We start from the raw sequence: 27,619 nt of genomic DNA, 5'->3' as shown, positions 1-27,619 counted from the left end.
GAGAGCTGGGCTACAGTCAATTCTCCACAGCACCCCCAGGTCTCCCCCAGGAAGAGAGCTGGGCTACAGTCAATTCTCCACAGCACCCCCAGGTCTCCCCCAGGAAGAGAGCTGGGCTACAGTCAATTCTCCACAGCACCCCCAGGTCTCCCCCAGGAAGAGAGCTGAGCTACAGTCAATTCTCCACAGCACCCCCAGGTCTCCCCCAGGAAGAGAGCTGGGCTACAGTCAATTCTCCACAGCACCCCAAGGCCCTGTGGGGGAGATGACAGGCAGACACCTGCCCGAGCTCTGGGAAGCGGCCTCTGCACCCCGGAGAACACCCCCATCCTGGCTTCAGTTTTCCGCAGCTCAGCGCCATGTTTCAGTGTGTGGTGAGGGCAGGCACACCCCACAGTCCTCAGTGCAAACACAGGAGCCAGAATGTGACTCACTGAAACCCAGTCTGCAAACCGCGTGTGGACTGGAGACGCACTGGCAGGAAAACACCAACACGTCAACACTGCTGCTCAGACACCGTGTGTCCACATTTTCTACCACGAGCAAGTTACCTTCATAATCAGAAAACAACACATACTTTTTTAAAAAGAAATAAAAATAATAATTAAAACAGAAATGCACATAAAGTTTATAAAAGGTCCTCTGTAGCTGTCCCCTGCCCCACACCAGCCAGCAAGGCGGGCTCACTGCAGAGACGTCTTTTCTCCTCCCTGGGACCCAGACCCCTAGGAGCCCTCCTGTCAGCAGCTGAGCCTCCGCCCGGCTGCCGCACTGGCCCGACCCAGGGCAGACCTCTGGGTTCTCGACAGGAATGCCCAGTGGGACCCCCACAGGGGCAGAGTCAAACCTTAGGCCCCGCCCCCCAGCCTCTCTGTGCTCACCACCTGTAACCCACTGCACACATGGCACAACTGGCTCACACCTTGCTTCCACAAGTGGGGTGCGTTCACAAGTGTCTGGACCCCACCGGCGAGCTCTGGAGGATGGCAGACATGCTGGGCACAGCTGGTGAGGGACAGTGTGCAAGTGGACACATGGCACAGCAGACACAGCCAGGCTTCCCTGTGGGAGCATGGCACACCTGTGTGCCCACGCACGGGCCCAGCCTCAGGCACAAGCTCGAGCCGGCTGGCCCTCGGGTGTGGTCTAGGTGGCGGCCAGGCTGGCATGTGGCCAGCCCGGCATGCAAGCGCGCGAAGGGCACTGCACACGGGCACACACTCACAGGCACACACACACGGGCACACACACACGGGCACACACTCACAGGCACACACACACGGGCACACACTCACAGGCACTGCACACGGGCACACACTCACAGGCACACACACACGGGCACACACTCACAGGCACTGCACACAGGCACACACTCACAGGCACTGCACACGGCACACACTCACAAGCACACACACACGGGCACACACTCACAGGCACTGCACACGGGCACACACTCACAGGCATTGCACACGGGCACACACTCACAGGCGGTCCCGCAGCTCCTGCGTGTCGCTCGCCCTTCCCAGGGACCGGAGGCTCTGCTCCAAGGAGGCCACTGTGGAAAGAAGGGGGCAGGAGTGAGACGCACAAGTCCCTCCACCAGGCGAAGAGCAGAGTCCAGCGTGCATGCCTCACCCAACTACAGCAGAAACGGGGCCCAAGGACACGGTGGCCGGGCCCTGGGAGACCATCCCAGTGACCACGCACCTGCCAGGACACCAGGGCTCACAGCACGGCCCCCACTCAGCTGGTCACATCTGCGGCAGAGCCCCAGGTGACCTAGAACAGGCCCCAGGCCCACACGGGGCTCAGGGGCTCCTGGGTGCCTTCTGCGTGGGCCCTGCCGCAGCCTGGGGGGGGCTTCTCTCCTCTCCCCACTTTCTCACCCAGGATGTGAATGAGCTCAGGGCTCAGGGCAAACACCCCCTCCCCACAAGGTGCACTGAGCCTCCTTATCCTCATAGCCCCAGGTCTGAAGGAGCTGGCCTTGGGGACTATGACTCTCATCTGACCCCCAGCCTCAGTGACCCATCAGCCAGCCTGAGGGGGGCTCGGAGTGCTCCTTCCCCATGGGGACTCATCCAGATCACACGGGACCCAGGGCAGGCGACAAGGAGGGCGTGGAGCTAAGGGAAGCTCCCACTGCAGGAGTCAGCACCGCGGGGGCGCACTGAGCCGACCACCTGCACCCCCGTCCTGAGACAGCTCAGCAGGGCTACATGGCGGTCTAGCTGGGGACACTGCACCCCTGTCCTGAGACAGCTCAGCAGGGCTACATGGCGGTCTAGCTGGGGACACTGCACCCCTGTCCTGAGACAGCTCAGCGGGGCTACATGGCGGTCTAGCTGGGGACACTGCACCCCGTCCTGAGACAGCTCAGCGGGGCTACATGGCGGTCTAGCTGGGGGCACTGCACCCCCGTCCTGAGACAGCTCAGCAGGGCTACATGGCGGTCTAGCTGGGGACACTGCACCCCCGTCCTGAGACAGCTCAGCAGGGCTACATGGCGGTCTAGCTGGGGACACTGCACCCCCATCCTGAGACAGCTCAGCGGGGCTACATGGCGGTCTAGCTGGGGGCACTGCACCCCGTCCTGAGACAGCTCAGCAGGGCTGCATGGCGGTCTAGCTGGGGACACTGCACCCCGTCCTGAACCAGCTCAGCGGGGCTACATGGCGGTCTAGCTGGGGACACTGTACCCCTGTCCTGAGACAGCTCAGCAGGGCTGCATGGCGGTCTAGCTGGGGACACTGCACCCCTGTCCTGAGACAGCTCAGCAGGGCTGCATGGCGGTCTAGCTGGGGACACTGCACCCCGTCCTGAACCAGCTCAGCAGGGCTACATGGCGGTCTAGCTGGGGACACTGCACCCCGTCCTGAGACAGCTCAGCGGGGCTGCATGGTGGTCTAGCTGGGGACACTGCACCCCCATCCTGAGACAGCTCAGCAGGGCTACATGGTGGTCTAGCTGGGGACACTGCACCCCCATCCTGAGACAGCTCAGCGGGGCTGCATGGCGGTCTAGCTGGGGACACTGCACCCCCGTCCTGAGACAGCTCAGCAGGGCTACATGGCGGTCTAGCTGGGGACACTGCACCCCCGTCCTGAAACAGCTCAGCAGGGTTGCATGGCGGTCTAGCTGGGGACACTGCACCCCCGTCCTGAAACAGCTCAGCAGGGTTGCATGGCGGTCTAGCTGGGGACACTGCACCCCTGTCCTGAGACAGCTCAGCAGGGCTGCATGGCGATCTAGCTGGGGGCACTGTACCCCTGTCCTGAAACAGCTCAGCAGGGTTGCATGGCGGTCTAGCTGGGGACACTGTACCCCTGTCCTGAGACAGCTCAGCAGGGCTGCATGGCGATCTAGCTGGGGGCACTGTACCCCTGTCCTGAGACAGCTCAGCAGGGCTGCATGGCGGTCTAGCTGGGGACACTGCACCCCTGTCCTGAGACAGCTCAGCAGGGCTGCATGGCGGTCTAGCTGGGGACACTGCACCCCGTCCTGAACCAGCTCAGCAGGGCTACATGGCGGTCTAGCTGGGGACACTGCACCCCGTCCTGAGACAGCTCAGCGGGGCTGCATGGCGGTCTAGCTGGGGACACTGCACCCCCATCCTGAGACAGCTCAGCAGGGCTACATGGTGGTCTAGCTGGGGACACTGCACCCCCATCCTGAGACAGCTCAGCGGGGCTGCATGGCGGTCTAGCTGGGGACACTGCACCCCCGTCCTGAGACAGCTCAGCAGGGCTACATGGCGGTCTAGCTGGGGACACTGCACCCCCGTCCTGAAACAGCTCAGCAGGGTTGCATGGCGGTCTAGCTGGGGACACTGCACCCCTGTCCTGAGACAGCTCAGCAGGGCTGCATGGCGATCTAGCTGGGGGCACTGCACCCCCGTCCTGAGACAGCTCAGCAGGGCTACATGGCGGTCTAGCTGGGGACACTGCACCCCTGTCCTGAGACAGCTCAGCAGGGCTGCATGGCGGTCTAGCTGGGGACACTGCACCCCCGTCCTGAGACAGCTCAGCAGGGCTACATGGCGGTCTAGCTGGGGACACTGCACCCCCGTCCTGAACCAGCTCAGCGGGGCTACATGGCGGTCTAGCTGGGGGCACTGCACCCCCGTCCTGAAACAGCTCAGCAGGGTTGCATGGCGGTCTAGCTGGGGACACTGCACCCCTGTCCTGAGACAGCTCAGCAGGGCTGCATGGCGATCTAGCTGGGGACACTGCACCCCCGTCCTGAGACAGCTCAGCAGGGCTGCATGGCGATCTAGCTGGGGACACTGTACCCCTGTCCTGAGACAGCTCAGCAGGGCTGCATGGCGATCTAGCTGGGGGCAGACCATAGGCACAGCCACCACGCTGTCACCCCAACCCCGAGCAGCTGATCAGGATGGGCAGACTCACCACTGGCGTTGATGCGGAAGACACCGGCTGACGCCTCCTGGACCAGCTCCTGCAGGTCACTTGGGTCCACCTGGGTGGCTGCAGGACAGGGAGGAGAGAACATGGGGCCCAGCACCACAGAGTCCTGGGGCCACTCCAGAGCTGGGCGGCCACAGTCACCCCCTTCCTGGACGGCCCCCTCGGGTGGGCCAGAGCATCAGAGATGGAGATGGAGCCCATTTGCCCAAGCAGCACCCAGAAGCCACAGGAAAGAGAGAACAGCAAACAGGGCAGCTCCTCAGAAAGGCCCAGCAGCGGGTACCATCTGCCCAGGCCACCCCACTGCCAGGCACACTCCAGAGAAACGAGAGCCCCGGTCCCCACAGAACCTGCACATGCGTGTTCACCCCCATCACAAAGCAGACACAGTCGTGTCCATCAGTGACGAAGAGCTGAGGCCAGTGCCGACCACAGAGCATTACTCAGACACGGAAAGGGACCGGCACGGACCCTGCCTCAGCGCCCTGAGCCTCGAAAACATCTGGCCGGTGAGAGAGGCCTGACACGGAGGCTACCTGTTGCCAGACGCCATTCACACAAAGCGTCTAGACCCACGGAGAAAGTCCTCGGGACAGAAAGCAGACCAAGGTCACGAGGGGCTGGGAGGAGGGCGTGGGGGTGACCGCTCATGTGTGTGGGGTTTGTTTCAGGGGTGACAAAGTGTTCTGGAGTCAGAAAACAGCGATGACTGTACACCACTGTGAGTGTGCTAAAAACCACCCAATTATACACTAGAATGGTTAGAATGGCGAGTTTTACATTGTGTGAATTTTGTCCCAATTCAAAACACCACTCCGAACCCGTGTGGACCCCGCCACCCTGGGATGACGGGACGAGTGGAACACGGCTGGGTGAGTATGAACAGTGTCTGGGGCACAGCCACTGCGGGACCCGTGTGGACCCCCCACCCTGGGATGACGGGGAGTGGAACACGGCTGGGTGAGTATGAACAGTGTCTGGGGCACGGCCACTGCAGACCCGTGTGGACCCCCCACCCTGGGATGACGGGGCGAGTGGAACACGGCTGGGTGAGTATGAACAGTGTCTGGGGCACAGCCACTGCGGGACCCGTGTGGACCCCCTACCCTGGGATGACAGGGCGAGTGGAACACGGCTGGGTGAGTATGAACAGTGTCTGGGGCACAGCCACTGCGGGACCCGTGTGGACCCCCCACCCTGGGATGACAGGGCGAGTGGAACACAGCTGGGTGAGTATGAACAGTGTCTGGGGCGTGGCCACTGTGGACCCGTGTGGACCCCCCACCCTGGGATGACAGGGCGAGTGGAACACGGCTGGGTGAGTATGAACAGTGTCTGGGGCACGGCCACTGTGGACCCGTGTGGACCCCCCACCCTGGGATGACGGGGCGAGTGGAACACGGCTGGGTGAGTATGAACAGTGTCTGGGGCACAGCCACTGCGGGACCCGTGTGGACCCCCCACCCTGGGATGACGGGGAGTGGAACACGGCTGGGTGAGTATGAACAGTGTCTGGGGCACGGCCACTGCAGACCCGTGTGGACCCCCCACCCTGGGATGACGGGGCGAGTGGAACACGGCTGGGTGAGTATGAACAGTGTCTGGGGCACGGCCACTGCAGACCCGTGTGGACCCCCCACCCTGGGATGACGGGGCGAGTGGAACACGGCTGGGTGAGTATGAACAGTGTCTGGGGCACAGCCACTGCGGGACCCGTGTGGACCCCCCACCCTGGGATGACAGGGCGAGTGGAACACGGCTGGGTGAGTATGAACAGTGTCTGGGGCACGGCCACTGCAGACCCGTGTGGACCCCCCACCCTGGGATGACAGGGCGAGTGGAACACGGCTGGGTGAGTATGAACAGTGTCTGGGGCACGGCCACTGTGGACCCGTGTGGATCCCCCCACCCTGGGATGACGGGGCGAGTGGAACATGGCTGGGTGAGTATGAACAGTGTCTGGGGCGCGGCCACTGCGGACCCGTGTGGACCCCCCACCCTGGGATGACGGGGCGAGTGGAACACGGCTGGGTGAGTATGAACAGTGTCTGGGGCACGGCCACTGCGGAAAGATCCACTTCCCTGAGGAGACCAGACGCGTGCCCGGCGATGCCACCCCAGGACTTACCCCGAGAAACACACGCACGCACAGGAAGCTGTGAGATGCCCCGCGGCCTCATTCTCACAACCACAGACAGCACGCCAGGCATGGGGCCCTCCCGCACTGGACCCACCAGCGGAGCCACATGTGACACTGGTGGACGGTGTGAGCCTTGCACCAAGGACATCAGCCGGACAGCAGAGCACACGTGGAGGACCCAACGCACATGATATTCCAAAGCAAACAGCAGGGCCTTGCGGTGCCCAGGGGCTGGGCAGGTGCACCAGGGCAAGGGGCACCTCTGCACCCAGGCGGGGTGTGGCTTACCAGGTACCTGCACTAGTCAAAGCCCCGAATGACACCGTGCCATCGTGCTGTGCAGGGCTCCAGAGCTGCAGGGACAGCTCCCTGGGGACCTGGTGAGGCTCAGCCTCGAGACATCCAGTCTGGTCTCCAGCCAGAGGGCAGATGCCAAGGCTCCGAGGCCAGAGCCTGCGAGCCATCCACAGACCTCACTGAGCACCCAGGGCAGCAAGCAGCGACCGCAGAGGGTCGGGTCTGAGAACCTGCATCTGGGTCAGGTCAGGCTACTCTACAGACTGCCTATCAGATCTTTACAGCAAGCCGCAAAAAGACCAAAGTGACCTGCAGGCAACTTAAATGCCCCTAGAACAAAGTCCAGTTCTCTCCAAAGGAGAACAATCAAGCCCAGCACAGGGGCCACAGCTATAACGTACTGGACACATGAAGAAGCCAGGAAACATGACCTCAAACCACAAGAGCAGGCCAGCCACAGAACACCTGACCCAGAAACGAGATGGCGGAACTCAGAGAGGAGCCCTTACAGAAGGTACAAAGGGGCCCGCGGAGGCACAGGCGCAGTCCACCACGTGGGGACAGGAAGGACGCCCACCACGTAGGCACAGGCGCACGCCCACCACGTGGGGACAGGAAGGACGGCGCCCACCACGTGGGGACAGGAAGCGCGCCCAGAGCTCCAGGAGCCTCGGGAGACAGGAAGTGGAGCACGGAGGCGGGGCCTCCACTGCTCGGTCAGCGGCAGGCTAGACACAGAAAATGAAGGGCCAGTGACCCTGAGGACAAGTCACGGAGGCCAAACAGAGGAGAACAGAGGAAAAGATGACAAAGTCTACAGCGCCCACGGGCCCCTCGGGCACATCCAGCAACCGGCTCACAGGCCAAGCAAACAAACAAGAAGGACTTGAGAAATAAGAACCGAGAGCATCAAAGGTCATGCAATTACAAACTGAGAGCTCCCAGAGGTCCAAGGCCCAAGCAGGATATATGCTAGAAATCTACAGCCCAGAGCACGTTACCTCCAAACTGCAGAGAAGCTGTGATCACAGGTAAACTCTAGAGGGGCCCAGAGAAAAACACACGTCACCGTGCAGAGGCACAAAGTGCGGGAAGGAACTGGCCCTCCGCGGCCGCGGAAGCAGGACAACGCTGTGACAGCTTCGTCGAGTGGTGCCGGACGCAGGGAAGCTGCAGCCAGCACTCGGCAACCACTGTAAAAACACTTCAAAAGTAGAGGCAAGATAAATATTTACTTTAGACCAAAAAAAAAAAAAAAAGCTGAGAGTATCTGAGCAGCCAGAGGCGCACCACTGGAAACGTTTCTATGTCCATCAGGTTGAAAGACACAACGGGGAGACACTTGGCCGCACGGAGGAAGGACGGCGGCCAGGGAAGAAGTCGTCTGACCAGTTAAGAGACAGCTGATTATGACAACAGCATCACGTCGTCGCCAGGGCAGGCTGCAGTGAACGCATGACACCCTCCGCGGGGCGGGAGGAGGCGGAGTCCGGTGAGGCGGGTCTGCACACTGCACGCGGAGCGACAGGTTCTGTGCAGGCTCGCAGTGGAAAGCCAGAGCGCCACGTTGTAAACTGCAAAGCAACACAGACAGGGACAGCTCACAGGCCAACCACAGAGGTGAACGGGATGTTAAGGAGCGTTCAAGAACTCCAAAAGAGAAAAAGGAAGAGAACAAAGGGAAAGATGGACAGCACATATCAAGACGAGAGATTTACACCTAAAATCCTGGTGTGTACAGTAAAGAGGAATGATCTCAGGCCGAGTCCTCCGATCCGGTCCACGCAGGCGACAGGCCGTCTCCATCATCTCCCGAAGTCCTGGTGGGCGACCCGCTGGGCCCTGTCCAGTCCAGAGCAGAGAGGGTCAGATGTGATCAAAGGCAACTCCACTGCACAGCAGGTACCAGAAACCCACTTTATGTATAAAACCAGACAGCACTTACAAGTAGAAGGACTGGGAAATAAGTCGTGGAAACAGTAGCCACGAGAAAGCTAGAGTGGCCACACCAGTGTCAGACGGAACTCAGAGCAAGCACGTGCCTGCACAGAGAAGGGACGAGTTTACAGTGATAAAGGGGTCAGTGCATGCAGAAGACTAACACTCTTACCTGTGCACGCCCTCCTAGCACAGCCCCGAAATGCCTGAAGCAGAAACACAGACGTGGAAAGAGAGACAGACAGACCCACAGCTGCAGGGGAGCGGTCAGCATCTCGGCGGCTAACAGCCACGGACGCGAGGACTCGGACACCAGGGATTCGATCGGCCTGAGCGGCACGTACAGGACGCCCCCCACAGTGGCACGCACGCCCGTCACGCACACGCAGAACAGACTGGATTACTCGGCACTTCAGACAGGACGCCCGTCTCCACACACCCGTGACGGCGGGAATCTCAGCAAAGACACCTACTTCAGAATTACACTGAAAATCAATAGCAGAAGGCCATCTAGAACTAGAATCGCTTGCAAATTAAATAACATACTTCTAAATAACCATTAGCAAAAAAAAAAAAAAAAAAAAAATCACAAAGACAGCCAGAAAATACTTTTAGCTGGGTGAAAACACAATACGTGCAAATTTGCGTTGGCAAAGTAGTGCACGGAGGAACACAGGTGAGAAAGGCCTGGAGTCTATGATCTCTGCAGAGCAGATCCACCCCGAAGCAGGCGGACGAGGAGAGACCGCCAGGCAGAAATTGAAGTTAGATACGCACAAGTTAATGAGATCAAACCTGGTTTTCTGACACAATCACTGATAGACTTACAGTCAGACTAACCAGGAACAGAGCAGAGGAGACACATACCGGCCAGCTCTCACGGCCGAGCCCACAGGCACACAAACCACACAACATGATCATGAGCAATGTCGATGGAAGGGCAAGTTCCTTGGAAAACGCAAGGACCAAGGCGACCCCCCCCCCAGAAGAAATGGAAGCAGCAGCAGCAGCCTCACATAAACAAACTGAAGCTTCAACTCTTCCCACAGTGAAAACACCAGGCTCAGGTGGCTGCCTTGTGAACCCTGCAAAACACTGAGGGCAGGCAGAACGAGAGGAATCCCGCACACCCCCCCGAAGAGAGAACGAGAGGAATCCCACACACACCCCAGGAGACAGAACGAGAGGAACACGGCACACCCCCCAGGAGAGAGAGAACGAGAGGAATCCCGCACACCCCTCAGGAGAGAGAATGAGAGGAATTCCTCACACCCCCCAGGAGAGAGAACGAGAGGAATCCCGTACACCCCCCCGGAGAGAGAACGAGAGGAATCCCGCACACCCCCCAGGAGAGAGAATGAGAGGAATCCCGCACAACTCCCAGGAGAGAGAACGAGAGGAATCCCACACACCCCCCAGGAGACAGAACGAGAGGAATCCCGCACACCCCCCAGGAGAGAGAACGAGAGGAATCCCGCACACCCCCCAGGAGAGAGAACGAGAGGAATCCCGCACACACCCCAGGAGAGAGAAGGAGAGGAATCCCGTACACCCCCCAGGAGAGAGAACGAGAGGAATCCCGCACACCCCCCCGGAGAGAGAACGAGAGGAATCCCGCACACACCCCAGGAGAGAGAACGAGAGGAATCCCGCACACACCCCAGGAGAGAGAACGAGAGGAATCCCGCACACCCCCCAGGAGAGAGAACGAGAGGAATCCCGCACACCCCCCAGGAGAGAGAACGAGAGGAATCCCGCACACCCCCCAGGAGAGAGAACGAGAGGAATCCCGCACACCCCCCAGGAGACAGAACGAGAGGAATCCCGCACACCCCCCCAGGAGAGAGAACGAGAGAAATCCCGCACACACCCCAGGAGAGAGAACGAGAGGAATCCCGCACAACTCCCAGGAGAGAGAACGAGAGGAATCCCGCACACCCCCCAGGAGAGAGAACGAGAGGAATCCCACACACCCCCCAGGAGACAGAACGAGAGGAATCCCGCACACCCCCCCAGGAGAGAGAACGAGAGGAATCCCGCACACACCCCAGGAGAGAGAACGAGAGGAATCCCGCACACACCCCAGGAGAGAGAACGAGAGGAATCCCGTACACCCCCCAGGAGAGAGAACGAGAGGAATCCCGCACACCCCCCAGGAGAGAGAACGAGAGGAATCCCGCACACACCCCCGAAGAGAGAACGAGAGGAATCCCGCACACCCCCCAGGAGAGAGAACGAGAGGAATCCCGCACACCCCCCAGAGAGAGAACGAGAGGAATCCCGCACACCCCCCAGAGAGAGAACGAGAGGAATCCCGCACACCCCCCAGGAGACAGAACGAGAGGAATTCCGCACACAGTAACACAGTAACACAGCTACTGTACTGTACTATGACCAGCCAGAGCTCCTGGACCCCAGTGAGGCCGGCCCTGGACACAGAACAGACGGCAGACGTGAGCAGACGCACCCCCAAGACGGGCCCGCGGCGGGCAGCTCACGGCGAGGGGCTCAGTGTCAGGGAACTGGGAGCTGAACAGATGGGACCCCCAGGGCGGACGGGACCCCCGGGACGAACGGGACCCCCGGGGCGGATGGGACCCCTGGGGCGGACGGGACCCCCGGGGCGGATGGGACCCCTGGGATGGATGGGACCCCCGGGGCGGACAGGACCCCCGGGGTGGATGGGACCCCCGGGATGGATGGGACCCCCGGGGCGGACGGGACCCCCGGAACAGATGGGACCCCCGGGACGGCACCACGGTCACAGGGGCAGCCCATTCGAGAGCCGGCGGGAGCAGAGCCTGTGGCGTCCCCATGCAGGGTCGGGGCTGACCGGGGGGCACTGCTGCTTTGGAAAGGGTTTGGTGTTGTTCTAAAAAGTCACACTTATTCTCAGCATGTGACCAGCAACTTGACTCGGGTGTCTTATCAAAACCCCCCCGAACAGTGACATCCGTCCATACAGAGATCCCACACAGATGACAAGGGAGCCACTGTCACAGTAGATGGGACTCAGACTGTGGCCATCTCTCCTGACCAGTGAAGGATGACCACTGACACAGGCAGCACACTCGGACAGTCCTCGAGCTGAACGGGAACAGACTGCGGACCCCTGTAGCCCACGGCAGCCAACAGCGACTTAGGCGTTGGGCCGAAGCGGGTAGAGGACGCGGGTGCCGTGAGGGCACAGGGAGTGATCATGTCACTCGACTCAGCGGGGACGGTGTGGCCGGGCACCCCTCGCAGTGCTGAGTGACAAAGGGGCACCCCCAGCAGGAGGGCAGAGAGGGGAGCCTCATTCTCCAGTCACATCAGAGATGTCCTCGGTGCCTGAGGGACTCCACCACACTCAGCAAATCACCAGCAGAGGGGGGGCTGCTCTCAGGGCCCCGCCCACCCCGCCAGCCCACTGTGTGCAGACAACCGGACTCTGCCTAAGGGGCTGGCTGGCGAGGAGGAGCTGCTCTCCCCGGTGGCACGTCCCCTGGGTGGCGTGTCCCCAGCCCTCAGCACAGCCACCGCCTTCTCTCCTCTGCACAAACAGAAATGGCGGCAACTGTGTCAGGGGACAGGCTCCGTGCCCGTCGCCACTGTGAGCTGCCCTGCATGTTGCTGGGTCCCAGCGGCACCTGCAGCAGTGACGGCCGGGCCACCTGAGGGAGGAGCCCCAGCAGGAGCCCACGGGACACTGCGCGGTCAGGGCAGGGACTGCAGCACCTCAAGGGGCCACACCGTGACCTCCACTCGAGCCCAGTGACTTGGGGAGGAGCCCCAGCAGGAGCCCACGGGACACTGCGCGGTCAGGGCAGGGACTGCAGCACCTCAAGGGGCCACACTGTGACCTCCACTCGAGCCCAGTGACTTGGGGAGGAGCCCCAGCAGGAGCCCACGGGACACTGCGCGGTCAGGGCAGGGACTGCAGCACCTCATGGGGCCACACCGTGACCTCCACTCGAGCCCAGTGACTTGGGGAGCCTGAGTCCCCCACAGGTCGCAGGCAGAGAAGACGCACCTTCCCAGGCGTGTGCGGAGGACGCGTCTGGACAACAGCCATGAGCCCGGGCCCCATCTGGGCTGGAGAGGAGCAGCCCCGCCTGGGAGCCACTGCTGCCCCCACCCCGCACGAGGGTCGAGGTGACCACGGCCGAAGGGAGAAGGCCGAGGGCTGGGCCCTGGGAGTGCAGGTGCCCACTGCCCTCGCCCAGGCAGCGGGGTGCCTCACGCAGGCCAGCACCACAGAAGGGGCAGGGGCAGCGCTGGCCACAGGCCAGACATGTGTCTGATGCTGTTTGAAAGTTCTGGCCCGGTTTCAAGGTCAGAGAGTAGGGGAGGAATCAGACAAGCCCCTACCAGGGGTCTCCAAATTTTTTACACAGGGGGCCAGTTCACTGTCCCTCAGACTATTGGAGGGCTGCCAAATACAGTGGTCCTCTCACTGACCACCAATGAAAGAGGTGCCCCTTCCAGAAGTGCGGCGGGGGCCGGATAAATGGCCTCAAGGGGCCACATTCGGCCCACAGGCCGTAGTTTGGGGACACCTGCTGAGACCTAACTAATGCATCCACCTGGGACCAGAGAGGCTCAAAGCATCCCCCACACACCCCCTCCTGCCCCCTCCCCTCCTCCACGTCCCCAGCTGCCCAGAGGAGAGGCCATCCCAGGAGGCGCCCCTGAGTTGAGACAGCCAGCGCCAGGCACCGTCCTGCGTGGTCGAGAGCTGCTGTGTGCACCCCTCCCCCAGGAGCTGAGCGGGGAGGCTGAGCTTGCAGACAACAGATGCACAGCCCTGGGCCTGCGTCTCTGTCGGGGGGGGGGGTCTATCACGCCCTGGGAGCCACTCGCAGAGGGGCCCCAAATGGTCTCCAAGACAAAAAAGAAAAGCTTAGAAGGGGAGGGGCGCCAGTTCTGTTCCTTACGCCACTGCCTTTGTCTTAAGGAAGCAGACCCCACCTTCAAGAGCAGCGGCCCCGGGCTCTCGGCCAGTCCCAGGTGGGGTGACCTGTCCAGGCAGCTCCGGGCACAGAGGCCTGACGCCTGAGCAGCAGGATGCAGTGTGAGGACCTGATGCCCTGTCCTCCTGCAGCCCCAAGTGCTGCTGGGACCACGTGTGTCAGCCCAGCACGAGGCCCGGCGTGCCACACGCAGGCCCGACACCCAGGCCGCGAGAGCCCCTCAGAGAGTCGGCACGAGCGCAGGATCTGAAGGCGAGGACAGGGCAGCACAGGGCGCGGAAGTCGGGGCACTGGGAGGACACAGTGCTGAGCACCGTTCTGAGCACCACGAACCACACTGCAGCCAAAGGAACTGTTTCTTCACGCAGCCACGGTCCTAGAGCAGGAGCAGTGACCCGAAGAAGAGCTCTGCCGTCCGTCTGTCCCGCAGCCCGCGCTGCAGCGGCCGATGGAGGGACCCGAGCAGAGCTGAGCAGGAAGCCAGTCGCTGCCCGAGCGAGCGCAGGCCCGGGGCACGGAGTGAGCCCCCAGGAACGACGCAGACAGCCGCTCCGGCTGGGGGAGCGAACGGAGGGGTCCGCGCAGGAGCAGGAGCCTGCGGCAGCCTCCCCTGCAAGCTGGTCTCTGCTGGGCAGAAACGCACCTGGGGCGGCTCCGGGCCGAAGCCCACGCAGGGCAGGGCCGGGCAGGGGAAGGTCTTGGCCACCACCTGCCACACAGGCGCGAGGGCCGGGGCCCCGGGACTGCCAGAGCCCGGCCAGAGCCCATCCTGCGCAGGTCACCCAGTCTGCACCGCACAACGGCACACAGGTCCCACCACATGTGCTCGAGGTACACGAGGTCGCGGCGGCAAGAGCCCAGCACGCTCACGGCCTGCAGGACGCGGAACAGCCCGGCGCGCTCACGGCCTGCAGGACGCGGAACAGCCCGGCGCGCTCACGGCCTGCAGGACGCGGAACAGCTCGGCGCGCTCACGGCCTGCAGGACGCGGAACAGCCCGGCGCGCTCACGGCCTGCAGGACGCGGAACAGCCCGGCGCGCTCACGGCCTGCAGGACGCGGAACAGCCCAGCACGCTCACGGCCTGCAGGACGCGGAACAGCCCGGCGCGCTCACGGCCTGCAGGACGCGGAACAGCCCGGCGCGCTCAAGGCCTGCAGGACGCGGAACAGCCCGGCGCGCTCACGGCCTGCAGGACGCGGAACAGCCCGGCGCGCTCACGCTCACGGCCTGCAGGACGCGGAACAGCCCGGCGCGCTCAAGGCCTGCAGGACGCGGAACAGCCCGGCGCGCTCACGCTCACGGCCTGCAGGACGCGGAACAGCCCGGCGCGCTCACGCTCACGGCCTGCAGGACGCGGAACAGCCCGGCGCGCTCACGGCCTGCAGGACGCGGAACAGCCCGGCGCGCTCAAGGCCTGCAGGACGCGGAACAGCCCGGCGCGCTCACGGCCTGCAGGACGCGGAACAGCCCGGCCTGCAGGACGCGGAACAGCCCAGCGCGCTCACGGCCTGCAGGACGCGGAACAGCCCGGCGCGCTCACGGCCTGCAGGACACGGCCCCACTCAGGTACCTGCACGTGGGCTCGGCCTCCAGCAGCCCCGAGCCGAACAGCAGCTGGGGTGCTTGCTGACCTTGGACACCAGCACCTCCATCTCCTGAGGGCAGAAGTGGGGCTTCCTCTTCTTGACCCGGGAGGTGCTGGGCCCCGCCATCCGGCCGTGGGCCCCAGCGGCCGTGTCCTTTCTCAGGCCGGCAATGGGCAGCAGTTGGAATCCAGAGTCCCTCGGCCTTCAGAAACAACCCCTGGACCTGGAAAGGCACCAAAAGGCAGGTGTTTATGGCCTGGGCCGTGAGTGTGAGCGGCAGCTCCAAGGTGCCTCCTCTTTGCCCTTCGATTCAGGACACTGCTGCCCACTCCCCGCCACCGGCCTTCCCTGCGGGGTGTCCAGAGACCTGGGTGCAAGTCCTAGATTGTGCTGCCTGGCTGGGTGGCATCGGCGGACACTTCAACTCTGGGCTGCAGTGGCCATCTCAGAAAAGGGCTACCCTGGCCCTGCCTGTACCCCACAGCCATCGTCAGGGACAAAGGAGTGTGACAGGCCGGTGGCCAACCCCGGAACCAGGTCACTCCTACGACATCGGTGCCTGAGGACCGCCCTCACCTGTGACACTCCAGACCCTGCCGAGACCCCTCAGGGGCACCGCGGACACCGCCCTCCCCTGTGACACTCCAGACACCGGCCCTGCCATGACCCCTCAGGGGCACCGCTGACACCACCCTCCCCTGTGACACTCCAGACCCTGCCGAGACCCCTCAGGGGCACCGCGGACACCGCCCTCCCCTGTGACACTCCAGACGCCCGCCCTGCCGTGACCCCTCAGGGGCACCGCTGACACCGCCCTCCCCTGTGACACTCCAGACGCCGGCCCTGCCATGACCCCTCAGGGGCACCGCTGACACCACCCTCCCCTGTGACACTCCAGACGCCGGCCCTGCCGAGACCCCTCAGGGGCACCGCGGACACCGCCCTCCCCTGTGACACTCCAGACCCTGCCGAGACCCCTCAGGGGCACCGCTGACACCGCCCTCGCCTGTGACACTCCAGACCCTGCCGAGACCCCTCAGGGGCACCGCGGACACCGCCCTCCCCTGTGACACTCCAGACCCTGCCGAGACCCCTCAGGGGCACCGCTGACACCGCCCTCGCCTGTGACACTCCAGACCCTGCCGAGACCCCTCAGGGGCACCGCTGACACCGCCCTCCCCTGTGACACTCCAGACACCGGCCCTGCCATGACCCCTCAGGGGCACCGCTGACACCGCCCTCGCCTGTGACACTCCAGACCCTGCCGAGACCCCTCAGGGGCACCGCTGACACCGCCCTCCCCTGTGACACTCCAGACCCTGCCGAGACCCCTCAGGGGCACCGCTGCCACCGCCCCCCCAGTTGCGTGAGTCCGGGCCTCAGAGCAGGAGGGCGGGCAGGTGGCTACGACGCTGGTCTCATATGCCCACCCCCCACCCAGCATGCTCCAAGGACCCCACCTCCCTCACCAGCCCACTCAGCAGGTGAAGCCACCCCGAGAGAAGGGGCCACGTGAGCATGTCCCAGGGCTGGGCCTCAGGCCTGGAGCCCGGGGCCCTGGCAGCAGGGCGACACCCCTCCCAGCACTGGTCCTGCCCTCCAACACTCGTTCAGTCTGCGGGGAAGGGAAGCCCACTGGGGGGTGGAGACAGGCTGGACCCTCACCACAGTCCTCCCTGGCTCTGCCGGCCTGAGCTCCAGCTTCCACGCGGCTCCAAGCCAGGACCTGCCCTCCCCACTGCTCCGCACCTCAGTGGCCTTCCCTGGGACCCCACACCCGGCTTCCCACAGGAAGTACCTCGCCTCCTGGCCCTCGGAACTCTGGATGTGCCCGCTGGCCCCAAAGCGCCTTCCCTGTCCTTGCCCACAAAGGGTTCCTGTGGACTGCTCTCTGGTGACGGGCAGGAGAAATGGCGGACTCCATACGCCGTCCAACACTTAGCGCACTCTACAGGCAGCAAGGGACAGTCACGGTCACGTCCAGCCCACCCACAGAGTGCGTCACGGCTCTGCTGGTGCCACGAGGCCCCTGTGCAGAACAGCAGGCACCTAGGGCCGGCCAAATGTCACGCAACCAAGCGCCACGCAGGGCCCCCTCCTCCAGAAAGACACCCCTCCCTGACTGCCACACCCTCCGAACGCCTTCGCTTACTGAAAGGCAGCAGGAACTCAGAACTTCAGACATTCGATGGTTCCCTGCACTGCCACCCTTCCGAGGCGACTCCAAAGCAGGACACACCTCTCTGAGCAGGGCCCCTGGTGGGGCCCACGGACCAGGCCACCTTAGACACTGCCCGTGACAAATGGCCCGTGAAAATGGAGAAGGCGGCTTTGGGAACATTTATGGCCATTTCCCAGGCGTGGGACATTCTGCTTGTTTTCCGGACTCTCCACTTTGTTTCAGTGGCTCGCGGGAAAGGGAACGAACACGGAAGCCTGTGCTTCCCGACACTCACTGCAGAGTGTGTGTGAGAGAGAGAGAGAGAGAGAGAGAGTGTGTGTGTGTGTGTGTGAGCGTGTGTGTGTGTGAGCGTGTGTGTGTGAGCGTGTGTGTGTGTGAGCGTGTGTGTGTGAGCGTGTGTGTGTGTGAGCGTGTGTGTGTGTGTGTGTGTGAGTGTGTGTGTGTGTGTGAGCGTGTGTGTGTGTGAGTGTGTGTGTGAGCGTGTGTGTGTGTGAGCGTGTGTGTGTGTGAGTGTGTGTGTGAGCGTGTGTGTGTGTGTGTGTGAGTGTGTGTGCGCGCGCGCCTGTGCGGCCCCCTCAGGTCCCAGGGACGGGGCTGGGCCCCAGGGAGGACAGTTTTCTCTCTGATAACTGTCATTTGTTCAAATACATCTCCCAACATGGTTTGCTGGAACTCCTCAACCCTAAAAGGTACTTCATCAGGTGCGTTTTGACATCTCGGGACCCAAGGTGCCTCTCAATTGTAGCCCCTGGGAGTCGACCGGGGGCGTGCCTGGCTGAGGCCCACGGGTCAGGCCACGGCTGTACTGAGGCGTGGTCCCAGGCTCTCCACAGGCGGCCAGTTTCCAGGAAGATGTCGGGAGCTGACTGGCGAGAGGCTGACGCAAGCCCTTCTGACGACATCGAGGGCCGGCAGTTTTCCCAGGTGACACGGCCATCTCTGGGCAGTCCTGTGCTGGGCCCCTTCTCATACAAGGCCTCGGACCGGGCCTCCCCCAGGAGGGAGAGTGGGGAACGTCTGTTCATCTCCTGCTCTGCCCCCCTCTGCAGCTAGCGTGACAGGGACAGAACTGCCAAGGACTCCCCTGAACCTGGACCCGTCTGGGGTGGAGGAGGGTGCAAAGGCCACCTTGTCCATCCCCCAAATTCCAGGCCCAGACTCCGAAGAGCTTCAACCCCTGCACACGGCGAGCCGGACACCCCAGCCCCGGCCCCGGTGGTGAGGGTGGAAGAAAGGACACAGCCAGCCCATCCGGGGAGGGTGGCTCCCACGCCACAGGGAACGGCAGCACAGTGGTTTCTGGGTCACGGAAGAGAACTCTCCCCGTGCCCAGGGGGGCACACACAGCCCTGGGCGGTCACAGAGCAGGAGAGAGGCCAGGACCAGGCCCACGTCCACGTGTCTCGGCGGGTCTGGTGTCCGACCTCAGGCCTCAGGAAAGGGTCAATCTCCCAAGAGGGAAGGGCCAGCTGCCTCTCCTCTTTCTGAAGGGCCTGGGGCACCTTTGGGAAAGGCTCCCTCCCCTCAGCCGGGCCTGGCTCCCTCCCCACAGCCGGGCCTGGCTCCCTCCCCACAGCCGGGCCTGGCTCCCTCCCCACAGCCGGGCCTGGCTCCCTCCCCTCAGCCGGGCCTGGCTCCCTCCCCACAGCCGGGCCTGGCTCCCTCCCCACAGCCGGGCCTGGCTCCCTCCCCACAGCTGGGCCTGGCTCCCTGCAGCAGACACCGCCAGCCCAGGGACTGCTGTCCTGACCACCACGGGCACTAAAGGAAGCCCTGCTGAGCAGGCACTGGTGGGGGGGTCACCATCCGCTCAGGGCCCCCAGAAGCCTCCCCTGCAGGGGGCAGGGAGGCCTCAGACCAGGCTGGCCGGCCACACTGCTGCCCCCCGACCTGTCACACAGCCCAGGTCCCCAGGAGTCCCGGCCCTGCTCGCCTCCCCCTGGCCACTCCGCATGGTCCCCAGACACCTGAGGACGGCCCTCTGACCTGCTCCCTGGAATCAGGGGACCCTGGAGCTCTGGGGGACAGATGCCCAGAGACAGTCACTGTTTGTTTCTGATACTACAGTGATACACACAGTGACAGAACACACTTCAGGGCAGTTATGAGACAATGAAGACCCAGGGGAGCGCGCCGGCCGCGGGGCGGGCGCTGAGGTGAGAAGACCGGGCACCGCTGCTGGCATTCGCCACGCCTGCTGTCACATCTGCAGACTGGGACGCACTCCCATCCCCAGCGGGGGGTGACGGCGGTTCGGAACTCCCTGGCACATCAGGTGGCAGCCGGCCCCTCGGCCACACCTCTGGCGGCTCCTCAGTCTGCGGAGGGCAGGGCTGGGCTGAGAGGGGCCGGGGTCCAGAGCAGGAGGGCCCACTCGCCTGCCCTGGGGCTGCTGCCGTCCTTTCGGCTCTGACTTCTCAGCCGTGAGACGCCCGCACCTCCCATCTCCACACAGACCTGCACCACTTCCACATCTGGGAGTTCTTCTCATTCACGAGTTCTCTGTGTGTCAGTACGACCAGCTGTCTTTCTGTTGCACTTGTGACCAGACTCACCACAGGGAGCCCACCCTAAGCACTGCACAGTCACCCAGGGGGTGGGCACCAGGGGCGGGCGCCCAGTGCAGAGCAGGCCTGGGCGCGGGCAGCCGCCCCTGCACCGTGACGGTCCCTCCCAGCGCCGCTCCCGGGCCCTCCCAGGTCACCTGCAGAGCACAGAGGGAACCAGGACCACACCTGGCGCTCCCGGGCCCTCCCGGGTCACCTGCAGAGCGCAGAAGGAACCAGAACCACACCTGGCGCTCCCGGGCCCTCCCGGGTCACCTGCAGAGCGCAGAAGGAACCAGAACCACACCTGGTGCTCCCGGGCCCTCCCGGGTCACCTGCAGAGCGCAGAGGGAACCAGGACCACACCTGGCGCTCCCGGGCCCTCCCGGGTCACCTGCAGAGCGCAGAAGGAACCAGAACCACACCTGGCCCTCCCGGGTCACCTGCAGAGCGCAGAGGGAACCAGAACCACACCTGGCGCTCCCGGGCCCTCCCGGGTCACCTGCAGAGCGCAGAGGGAACCAGAACCACACCTGGCGCTCCCGGGCCCTCCCGGGTCACCTGCAGAGCGCAGAAGGAACCAGAACCACACCTGGCGCTCCCGGGCCCTCCCGGGTCACCTGCAGAGCGCAGAGGGAACCAGAACCACACCGGGCTTCCAGAAGCAGCCTGTCTCTGCAGCTCCGTCTCAACAACGTCCGTAAATAGGGATGACGCAGCCATTTCTGAGAGAGACGCTTTAAGCCAAAAACCAGGTTGAAGACGGCTAGAAAAATGACACGTTTGGGAAGGAGTAATACAACACTAAATGAATCCTGGGTCAGGAACTCACGTGAAAATAAGAAAATACTTGCCACAAATCATTAATAAAAATACCACACATTTTAAACGTTCAACTAAAGGAGTGATATTTTTTATAACCTTAAAGAGTTCCATTAAAAAAAGAATAAAAAATATGAGTGAGGTAAACATCCAACTTAGGATTCAGAAAAATAAAATGGTTCAACTTAAAGAGGGAAGTAATAAAAATACGAGCAGAAATCAAATTTTAAAACCAACATTAACAGGAGGAGATGTCGACAGCCAGCCAGTGCTCTGGAGATCTTGCAGGACAGCCATGGCCACGACTCCGTCCACATGGACGAGAAGAGAAGCAAGGACACGGCTGTGACCGAGCCAGTGATCACACCCGCCCCCACCTCCACCCAGGAGCAGCCCTGACACCAGTGCGCAGCCCGTCTGGAGGGCAGGGCACAGTCGGCGAGGGGCAGGTGCAGAGGCACGGGGGCTCTGCTGTCCGAGCCCTGTCCTCCACACACGCTGCTCCGCCCGGCCTCACACGCACACCGAGAGGCTGACCGCACACAGACAGCGAGGGGCAGGCAGAGAGGCACGGGGGCTCTGTTGTCCGAGCCCTGTCCTCCACACACGCTGCTCCGCCCGGCCTCACACGCACACTGAGAGGCTGAACCGCGTACAGGAAAGCGAAACGCAGCAGAACTGACCCGAGAGCCAAGAGAGCGCCTGGTCATTCTTCGCAACTAGAAAAACCAACCAGCGATCAAAACTCTTCCCACGAAGGAGCCTGGGTCCAGTTCTTCCGAAACCTCACACAGGTGACGGCCGTCCCCACGCAACAGGGTTCAGGGGCCCCGGCCAGCTCGGGAAGACAGAACAAGAAATAACGGTGAAAGCGGCAGAAAAGAAGAGAAAAAACTGTCCTCGTCCACCAACGACACCGCTGTGTGGGGGTGACACTCAGTCTACGAATCACTGCATTACAGAAAGAGCACACACCACAGGGAAGCCTGGTGTCTTCAAGAACTCAAGTTTAAGGAGAGGAGACAGAGAATCGAGTGACCTCCAAGGCGTGCCACCGGCCGAGAGGGCACAGTGGGCACAGTCTCGTGAGGCCAGGAGCCCTGAGCACGGCCGAGCTGGAGGTGTCAGGGTGGCGCTCTGTCCTGCACAAAGGGGCCTCTCGGGGACACACAGCGACTGCAAGGTCAAGACAGGAAATCTGTGTCAGCTTCAGAAAAACGCAAGGTGCTGTTCCCATCCTGTGACAGCAACAACTGGTGCTTGGGGTGTCACACTGAGAGCTGCTGTCCCCAGCAGGCACCCCCTGCAGAGCAGCCCACACAGAGGGTACTCACAGCACACGGGACGCAATTCTCACCGCCGGGACACGCAGGGCACCTTGCCAGTCACTCGAAACAAGACAAACTCAAAAGAAAATCAGAGAAGTAACTGGGAGAGAGATCAAACACTGCACGAAGAGGAGAGACGAATCCCTCCCCTGAGGCCCAGACGCCAGTTGTGACAGCAGAGCCACCCCAGGCCCACAGGCCGTGCACTCCACGTGGCCCCGGGCTGCTGACGAGGGCGGGAGCAGAGGCAGGCGTGCCCCCGGAGGGAGGGTGCTGGGCAAACCGCAGCCGCCGCCGGCCACGACCCTCAGCGGCCTCCTGCCGGAGGGCCCAGGCGCCCCCGTGAGCAGCCCGTGCACACAGACCGGGGACAGGTGCCACACGCGCTCACACGCCACACGCCCGGAGCAGGGGACGGAAGGGGCATTTCTGTCCCCCGTGACCCGCCTCCTCCAGAGAGCCAGCATGCCACCACTCGAGCAGAACGAGCCACAGCGGAAAGCGAGCCACCTGGTTCCAGGGCTGCACACGCAGCAGACACCGTGGAGGGACCGACCAGAGAGCTCGACGGGAAGAAGGGGCGGCCTCAGCCCAACACCCCAGCCCGGGGCCAGCGCCACCCCAGTCAGGCAGCACTGCTCAGAGGGACAGAGCCCATCGCTGGCCCCGACGCTGCACCATGGCAGAGACCTGCCCACTGCCGTCCCCACCCGCCCCGCCCGCGCAGCCGGCCACCACCGTTACCTAGGAGCTGATAGCCCCGTCTTGAGGGGCCGGCGAAAGGGCCATGGCTCCCCAGCCCACCGCTGCCGGTGATGGATCCGTAGGACATCTTCTCACAGGACAGGGCCGTCGCCTTCCCAAGAAACTGAGGGAAACACAGAAAGCAGGGGGTTAGTGGTCAGATTCAGGGCGCACACTGCGTGTCCACCTGCTCCGAGCTCACTTCTACTGCATCCGTACCCAGCGCACCCACATCTCAGCTCAGCAAGCCCCTCCTCCAGGTGACCTCTTGTCCGGTGTCCAGTGAGGGGCCCTCTCAGAGACCACGGCGGCCCAGCTGGGGCCCCAGCCGCCTGCTCTCCCGGTGTCCAGTGAGGGGCCCTCTCAGAGACCACGGCGGCCCAGCCGGGGCCCCAGCCACCTGCTCTCCCGGTGTCCAGTGAGGGGCCCTCTCAGAGACCACGGCGGCCCAGCTGGAGCCCCAGCCCCCTGCTCTCCCGGTGTCCAGTGAGGGGCCCTCTCAGAGACCACGGCGGCCCAGCCGGGGCCCCAGCCGCCTGCTCTCCCGGTGTCCAGTGAGGGGCCCTCTCAGAGACCACGGCGGCCCAGCCGGGGCCCCAGCCGCCTGCTCTCCCGGTGTCCAGTGAGGGGCCCTCTCGGAGACCACGGTGGCCCAGCTGGAGCCCCAGCCCCCTGCTCTCCCGGTGTCCAGTGAGGGGCCCTCTCAGAGACCACGGTGGCCCAGCTGGAGCCCCAGCCCCCTGCTCTCCCAGTGTCCAGTGAGGGGCCCTCTCAGAGACCACGTGGCCCAACCGGAGCCCCAGCCCCCTGCTCTCCCGGTGTCCAGTGAGGGGCCCTCTCAGAGACCACGGCGGCCCAGCCGGGGCCCCAGCCGCCTGCTCTCCCGGTGTCCAGTGAGGGGCCCTCTCAGAGACCACGGCGGCCCAGCTGGAGCCCCAGCCCCCTGCTCTCCCCCGCAAGCCCACCCCGCCTGTCAAGACCGCTGGACCCCGCGTACGCCGGTCCCCATGGCTGCGCAGGAGCCGAGCACTGTGCCGGGCTGGAACCCCACGGCCTCACGCCACCTCCGAATCTCCGTGTCCAGCTCTAACCTGCTGAGCCACCCAGGATGGCAGGAGGGCTGCACCGGCCCCTGGCCCCTGGCCTCGGCATCCCCATCTGTCAGTGAGGCCGAGAGGCCTCTGGGCAGGGTGAGGAGTGACCCAACAGACACGAGAGCTCAGAACAGGGGACACACAGGCTCCCGGGCTGCTGCCGGGCCGGGGCACGTCCAGTCTGCACCCCCTGCGAGACACAGTCCCAGGTGGCAAAGGGGACCTCTCCAGCCCAAACACTGGCCTTGTAACCCTCCAGTGTCACTCGTTTTCCTGGGGTACCTGTGGACGCACCACGGGGACACCTGAGCCCACGACCTCGTGCAGGTGAGGCTGCTCCGGTGCTGGTCCGACCTTCCGCGCGCTGACAACTGTAGAGGGGGGAGGGAGCTGGCCGAGTGCTCCGTGGGGCCGGGCTCCCAGCACGCCACGCCCACTGCTCAGCCTCCCGCCCCCACCCGGGCCGCACAGCCCTCAGGAGCAGGCCTCACCGCCTGGGTCGGGCTGGCCGCCCAGGACCCCGGCCCAGCTCTGCTCCTACCTGGCCTGTGCTGTCTGGTCATCCAGGACATGGTAGCCCAGGGGCCATCTGCCTAGCGGGTCCCAGACGTCTTAGTCCTGGCTAGGACTGACCAAAAACTTCCAAAGAGCTGTGCTTTATGGGGACTACATCCACTGCTATTTAGCACACTAGAAACTTAAAGGAAGTTTAAAAAAGATAGTTAAGTCACTTAATATAACGATAGCAATTCCATTTGTCACCACTTAGTGTAACTACCAGCTCTTTGTAAAAACAGCTCCATTTTCCCAAACAAAGCACACGGTGAGAAGGGCCAGTCTCACACGCGGTCAGTCTCTCGGCAGGCTGGGCAGCAGGCGGTGTTCTCAGACTCCCTCCCGCGCGGCACTGTCTGCTGGAGCACACGAAGAAGTCTGGCCCAGACGGGCAGCTGGCAGAGGGAGGACCGCAGCGACCCCGGGATTCTCGGGCACACGCTGAGGAGCTCACGGGTTCTACAGAGAGCCAGGAGCGCGCTGGGACACGCACGCGCTGGGACACTCAGCGCTGGGACACGCACGCGCTGGGACACTCAGCGCTGGGACACGCACGCGCTGGGACACTCAGCGCTGGGACACTCAGCGCTGGGACACTCAGCGCTGGGACACGCACGCGCTGGGACACTCAGCGCTGGGACACTCAGCGCTGGGACACGCACGCGCTGGGACACTCACACGCTGGGACACTCACACGCTGGGACACTCGCGCTGGGACACTCAGCGCTGGGACACTCAGCGCTGGGACACTCAGCGCTGGGACACGCACGCGCTGGGACACTCAGCGCTGGGACACTCAGCGCTGGGACACGCACGCGCTGGGACACTCAGCGCTGGGACACTCACACGCTGGGACACTCGCGCTGGGACACTCAGCGCTGGGACACTCAGCGCTGGGACACTCAGCGCTGGGACACTCACGCGCTGGGACACTCAGCGCTGGGACACTCACGCGCTGGGACACTCAGCGCTGGGACACTCAGCGCTGGGACACTCAGCGCTGGGACACTCACACGCTGGGACACTCGCGCTGGGACACTCAGCGCTGGGACACTCAGCGCTGGGACACTCACACGCTGGGACACTCGCGCTGGGACACTCAGCGCTGGGACACTCAGCGCTGGGACACTCACACGCTGGGACACTCGCGCTGGGACACTCAGCGCTGGGACACTCAGCGCTGGGACACTCACACGCTGGGACACTCGCGCTGGGACACTCAGCGCTGGGACACTCAGCGCTGGGACACTCAGCGCTGGGACACTCACACGCTGGGACACTCGCGCTGGGACACTCAGCGCTGGGACACTCAGCGCTGGGACACTCAGCGCTGGGACACGCACGCGCTGGGACACTCAGCGCTGGGACACTCAGCGCTGGGACACGCACGCGCTGGGACACTCACGTGCTGGGACACTCAGCGCTGGGACACTCAGCGCTGGGACACTCACGCGCTGGGACACTCACGTGCTGGGACACTCAGCGCTGGGACACTCGCGCTGGGACACTCAGCGCTGGGACACGCACGTGCTGGGACACGGGACACTCAGCGCTGGGACACTCAGCGCTGGGACACTCGCGCTGGGACACTCAGCGCTGGGACACGCACGCGCTGGGACACTCAGCGCTGGGACACGGGACACTCAGCGCTGGGACACTCAGCGCTGGGACACTCGCCTGGGACACTCAGCGCTGGGACACGCACGCGCTGGGACACTCAGCGCTGGGGCACTCACGTGCTGGGACACTCAGCGCTGGGACACTCAGCGCTGGGACACGCACGCGCTGGGACACTCAGCGCTGGGACACTCAGCGCTGGGACACGCACGCGCTGGGACACTCAGCGCTGGGACACGCACGCGCTGGGACACTCAGCGCTGGGACACTCACACGCTGGGACACTCGCGCTGGGACACTCAGCGCTGGGACACTCAGCGCTGGGACACTCAGCGCTGGGACACTCACGCGCTGGGACACTCAGCGCTGGGACACTCACGCGCTGGGACACTCAGCGCTGGGACACTCAGCGCTGGGACACTCAGCGCTGGGACACTCACACGCTGGGACACTCAGCGCTGGGACACTCACACGCTGGGACACTCGCGCTGGGACACTCAGCGCTGGGACACTCAGCGCTGGGACACTCACACGCTGGGACACTCGCGCTGGGACACTCAGCGCTGGGACACTCAGCGCTGGGACACTCACACGCTGGGACACTCGCGCTGGGACACTCAGCGCTGGGACACTCAGCGCTGGGACACTCAGCGCTGGGACACTCACACGCTGGGACACTCAGCGCTGGGACACTCAGCGCTGGGACACTCAGCGCTGGGACACTCACACGCTGGGACACTCGCGCTGGGACACTCAGCGCTGGGACACTCAGCGCTGGGACACTCACACGCTGGGACACGCACGCGCTGGGACACTCAGCGCTGGGACACTCAGCGCTGGGACACTCAGCGCTGGGACACGCACGCGCTGGGACACTCAGCGCTGGGACACTCAGCGCTGGGACACTCAGCGCTGGGACACTCAGCGCTGGGACACTCACACGCTGGGACACTCGCGCTGGGACACTCAGCGCTGGGACACTCAGCGCTGGGACACTCAGCGCTGGGACACTCACACGCTGGGACACTCAGCGCTGGGACACTCAGCGCTGGGACACTCACACGCTGGGACACTCGCGCTGGGACACTCAGCGCTGGGACACTCAGCGCTGGGACACTCAGCGCTGGGACACTCGCGCTGGGACACTCAGCGCTGGGACACTCAGCGCTGGGACACTCAGCGCTGGGACACTCAGCGCTGGGACACTCACACGCTGGGACACTCAGCGCTGGGACACTCAGCGCTGGGACACTCAGCGCTGGGACACTCGCGCTGGGACACTCAGCGCTGGGACACTCAGCGCTGGGACACTCAGCGCTGGGACACGCACGCGCTGGGACACTCAGCGCTGGGACACTCAGCGCTGGGACACGCACGCGCTGGGACACT

At 63.7% G+C, this 27,619-nt stretch overlaps 1 protein-coding gene across 10 annotated transcripts in view; it reads right to left on the bottom strand.

Moving 5' to 3' along the window:
• Positions 1–27,619, bottom strand: part of TSNARE1 (t-SNARE domain containing 1) — a 121,959-nt gene that overhangs the window by 65,732 nt on the left and 28,608 nt on the right. For all 10 annotated transcript variants that reach the window (XM_066265563.1, XM_066265564.1, XM_066265566.1 and 7 more), the window contains 3 exons: positions 22,965–23,088; positions 4,410–4,487; positions 1,486–1,555 (listed from right to left, as the gene is read on the bottom strand). In XM_066265563.1, the coding sequence (XP_066121660.1) occupies positions 1,486–1,555; positions 4,410–4,487; positions 22,965–23,052 (236 nt within the window). In that variant the 5' untranslated portion in view covers positions 23,053–23,088. Of the gene's footprint in view, positions 1–1,485; positions 1,556–4,409; positions 4,488–22,964; positions 23,089–27,619 lie in introns of those variants that run through there.

Source organism: Saccopteryx bilineata, chromosome 3, assembly GCF_036850765.1.
Source record: "Saccopteryx bilineata isolate mSacBil1 chromosome 3, mSacBil1_pri_phased_curated, whole genome shotgun sequence".
NCBI lineage: Eukaryota > Metazoa > Chordata > Mammalia > Chiroptera > Emballonuridae > Saccopteryx > Saccopteryx bilineata.
Note: the sequence above shows the minus strand (reverse complement) of the source record. Positions and strands in the feature narration are given on the sequence as shown.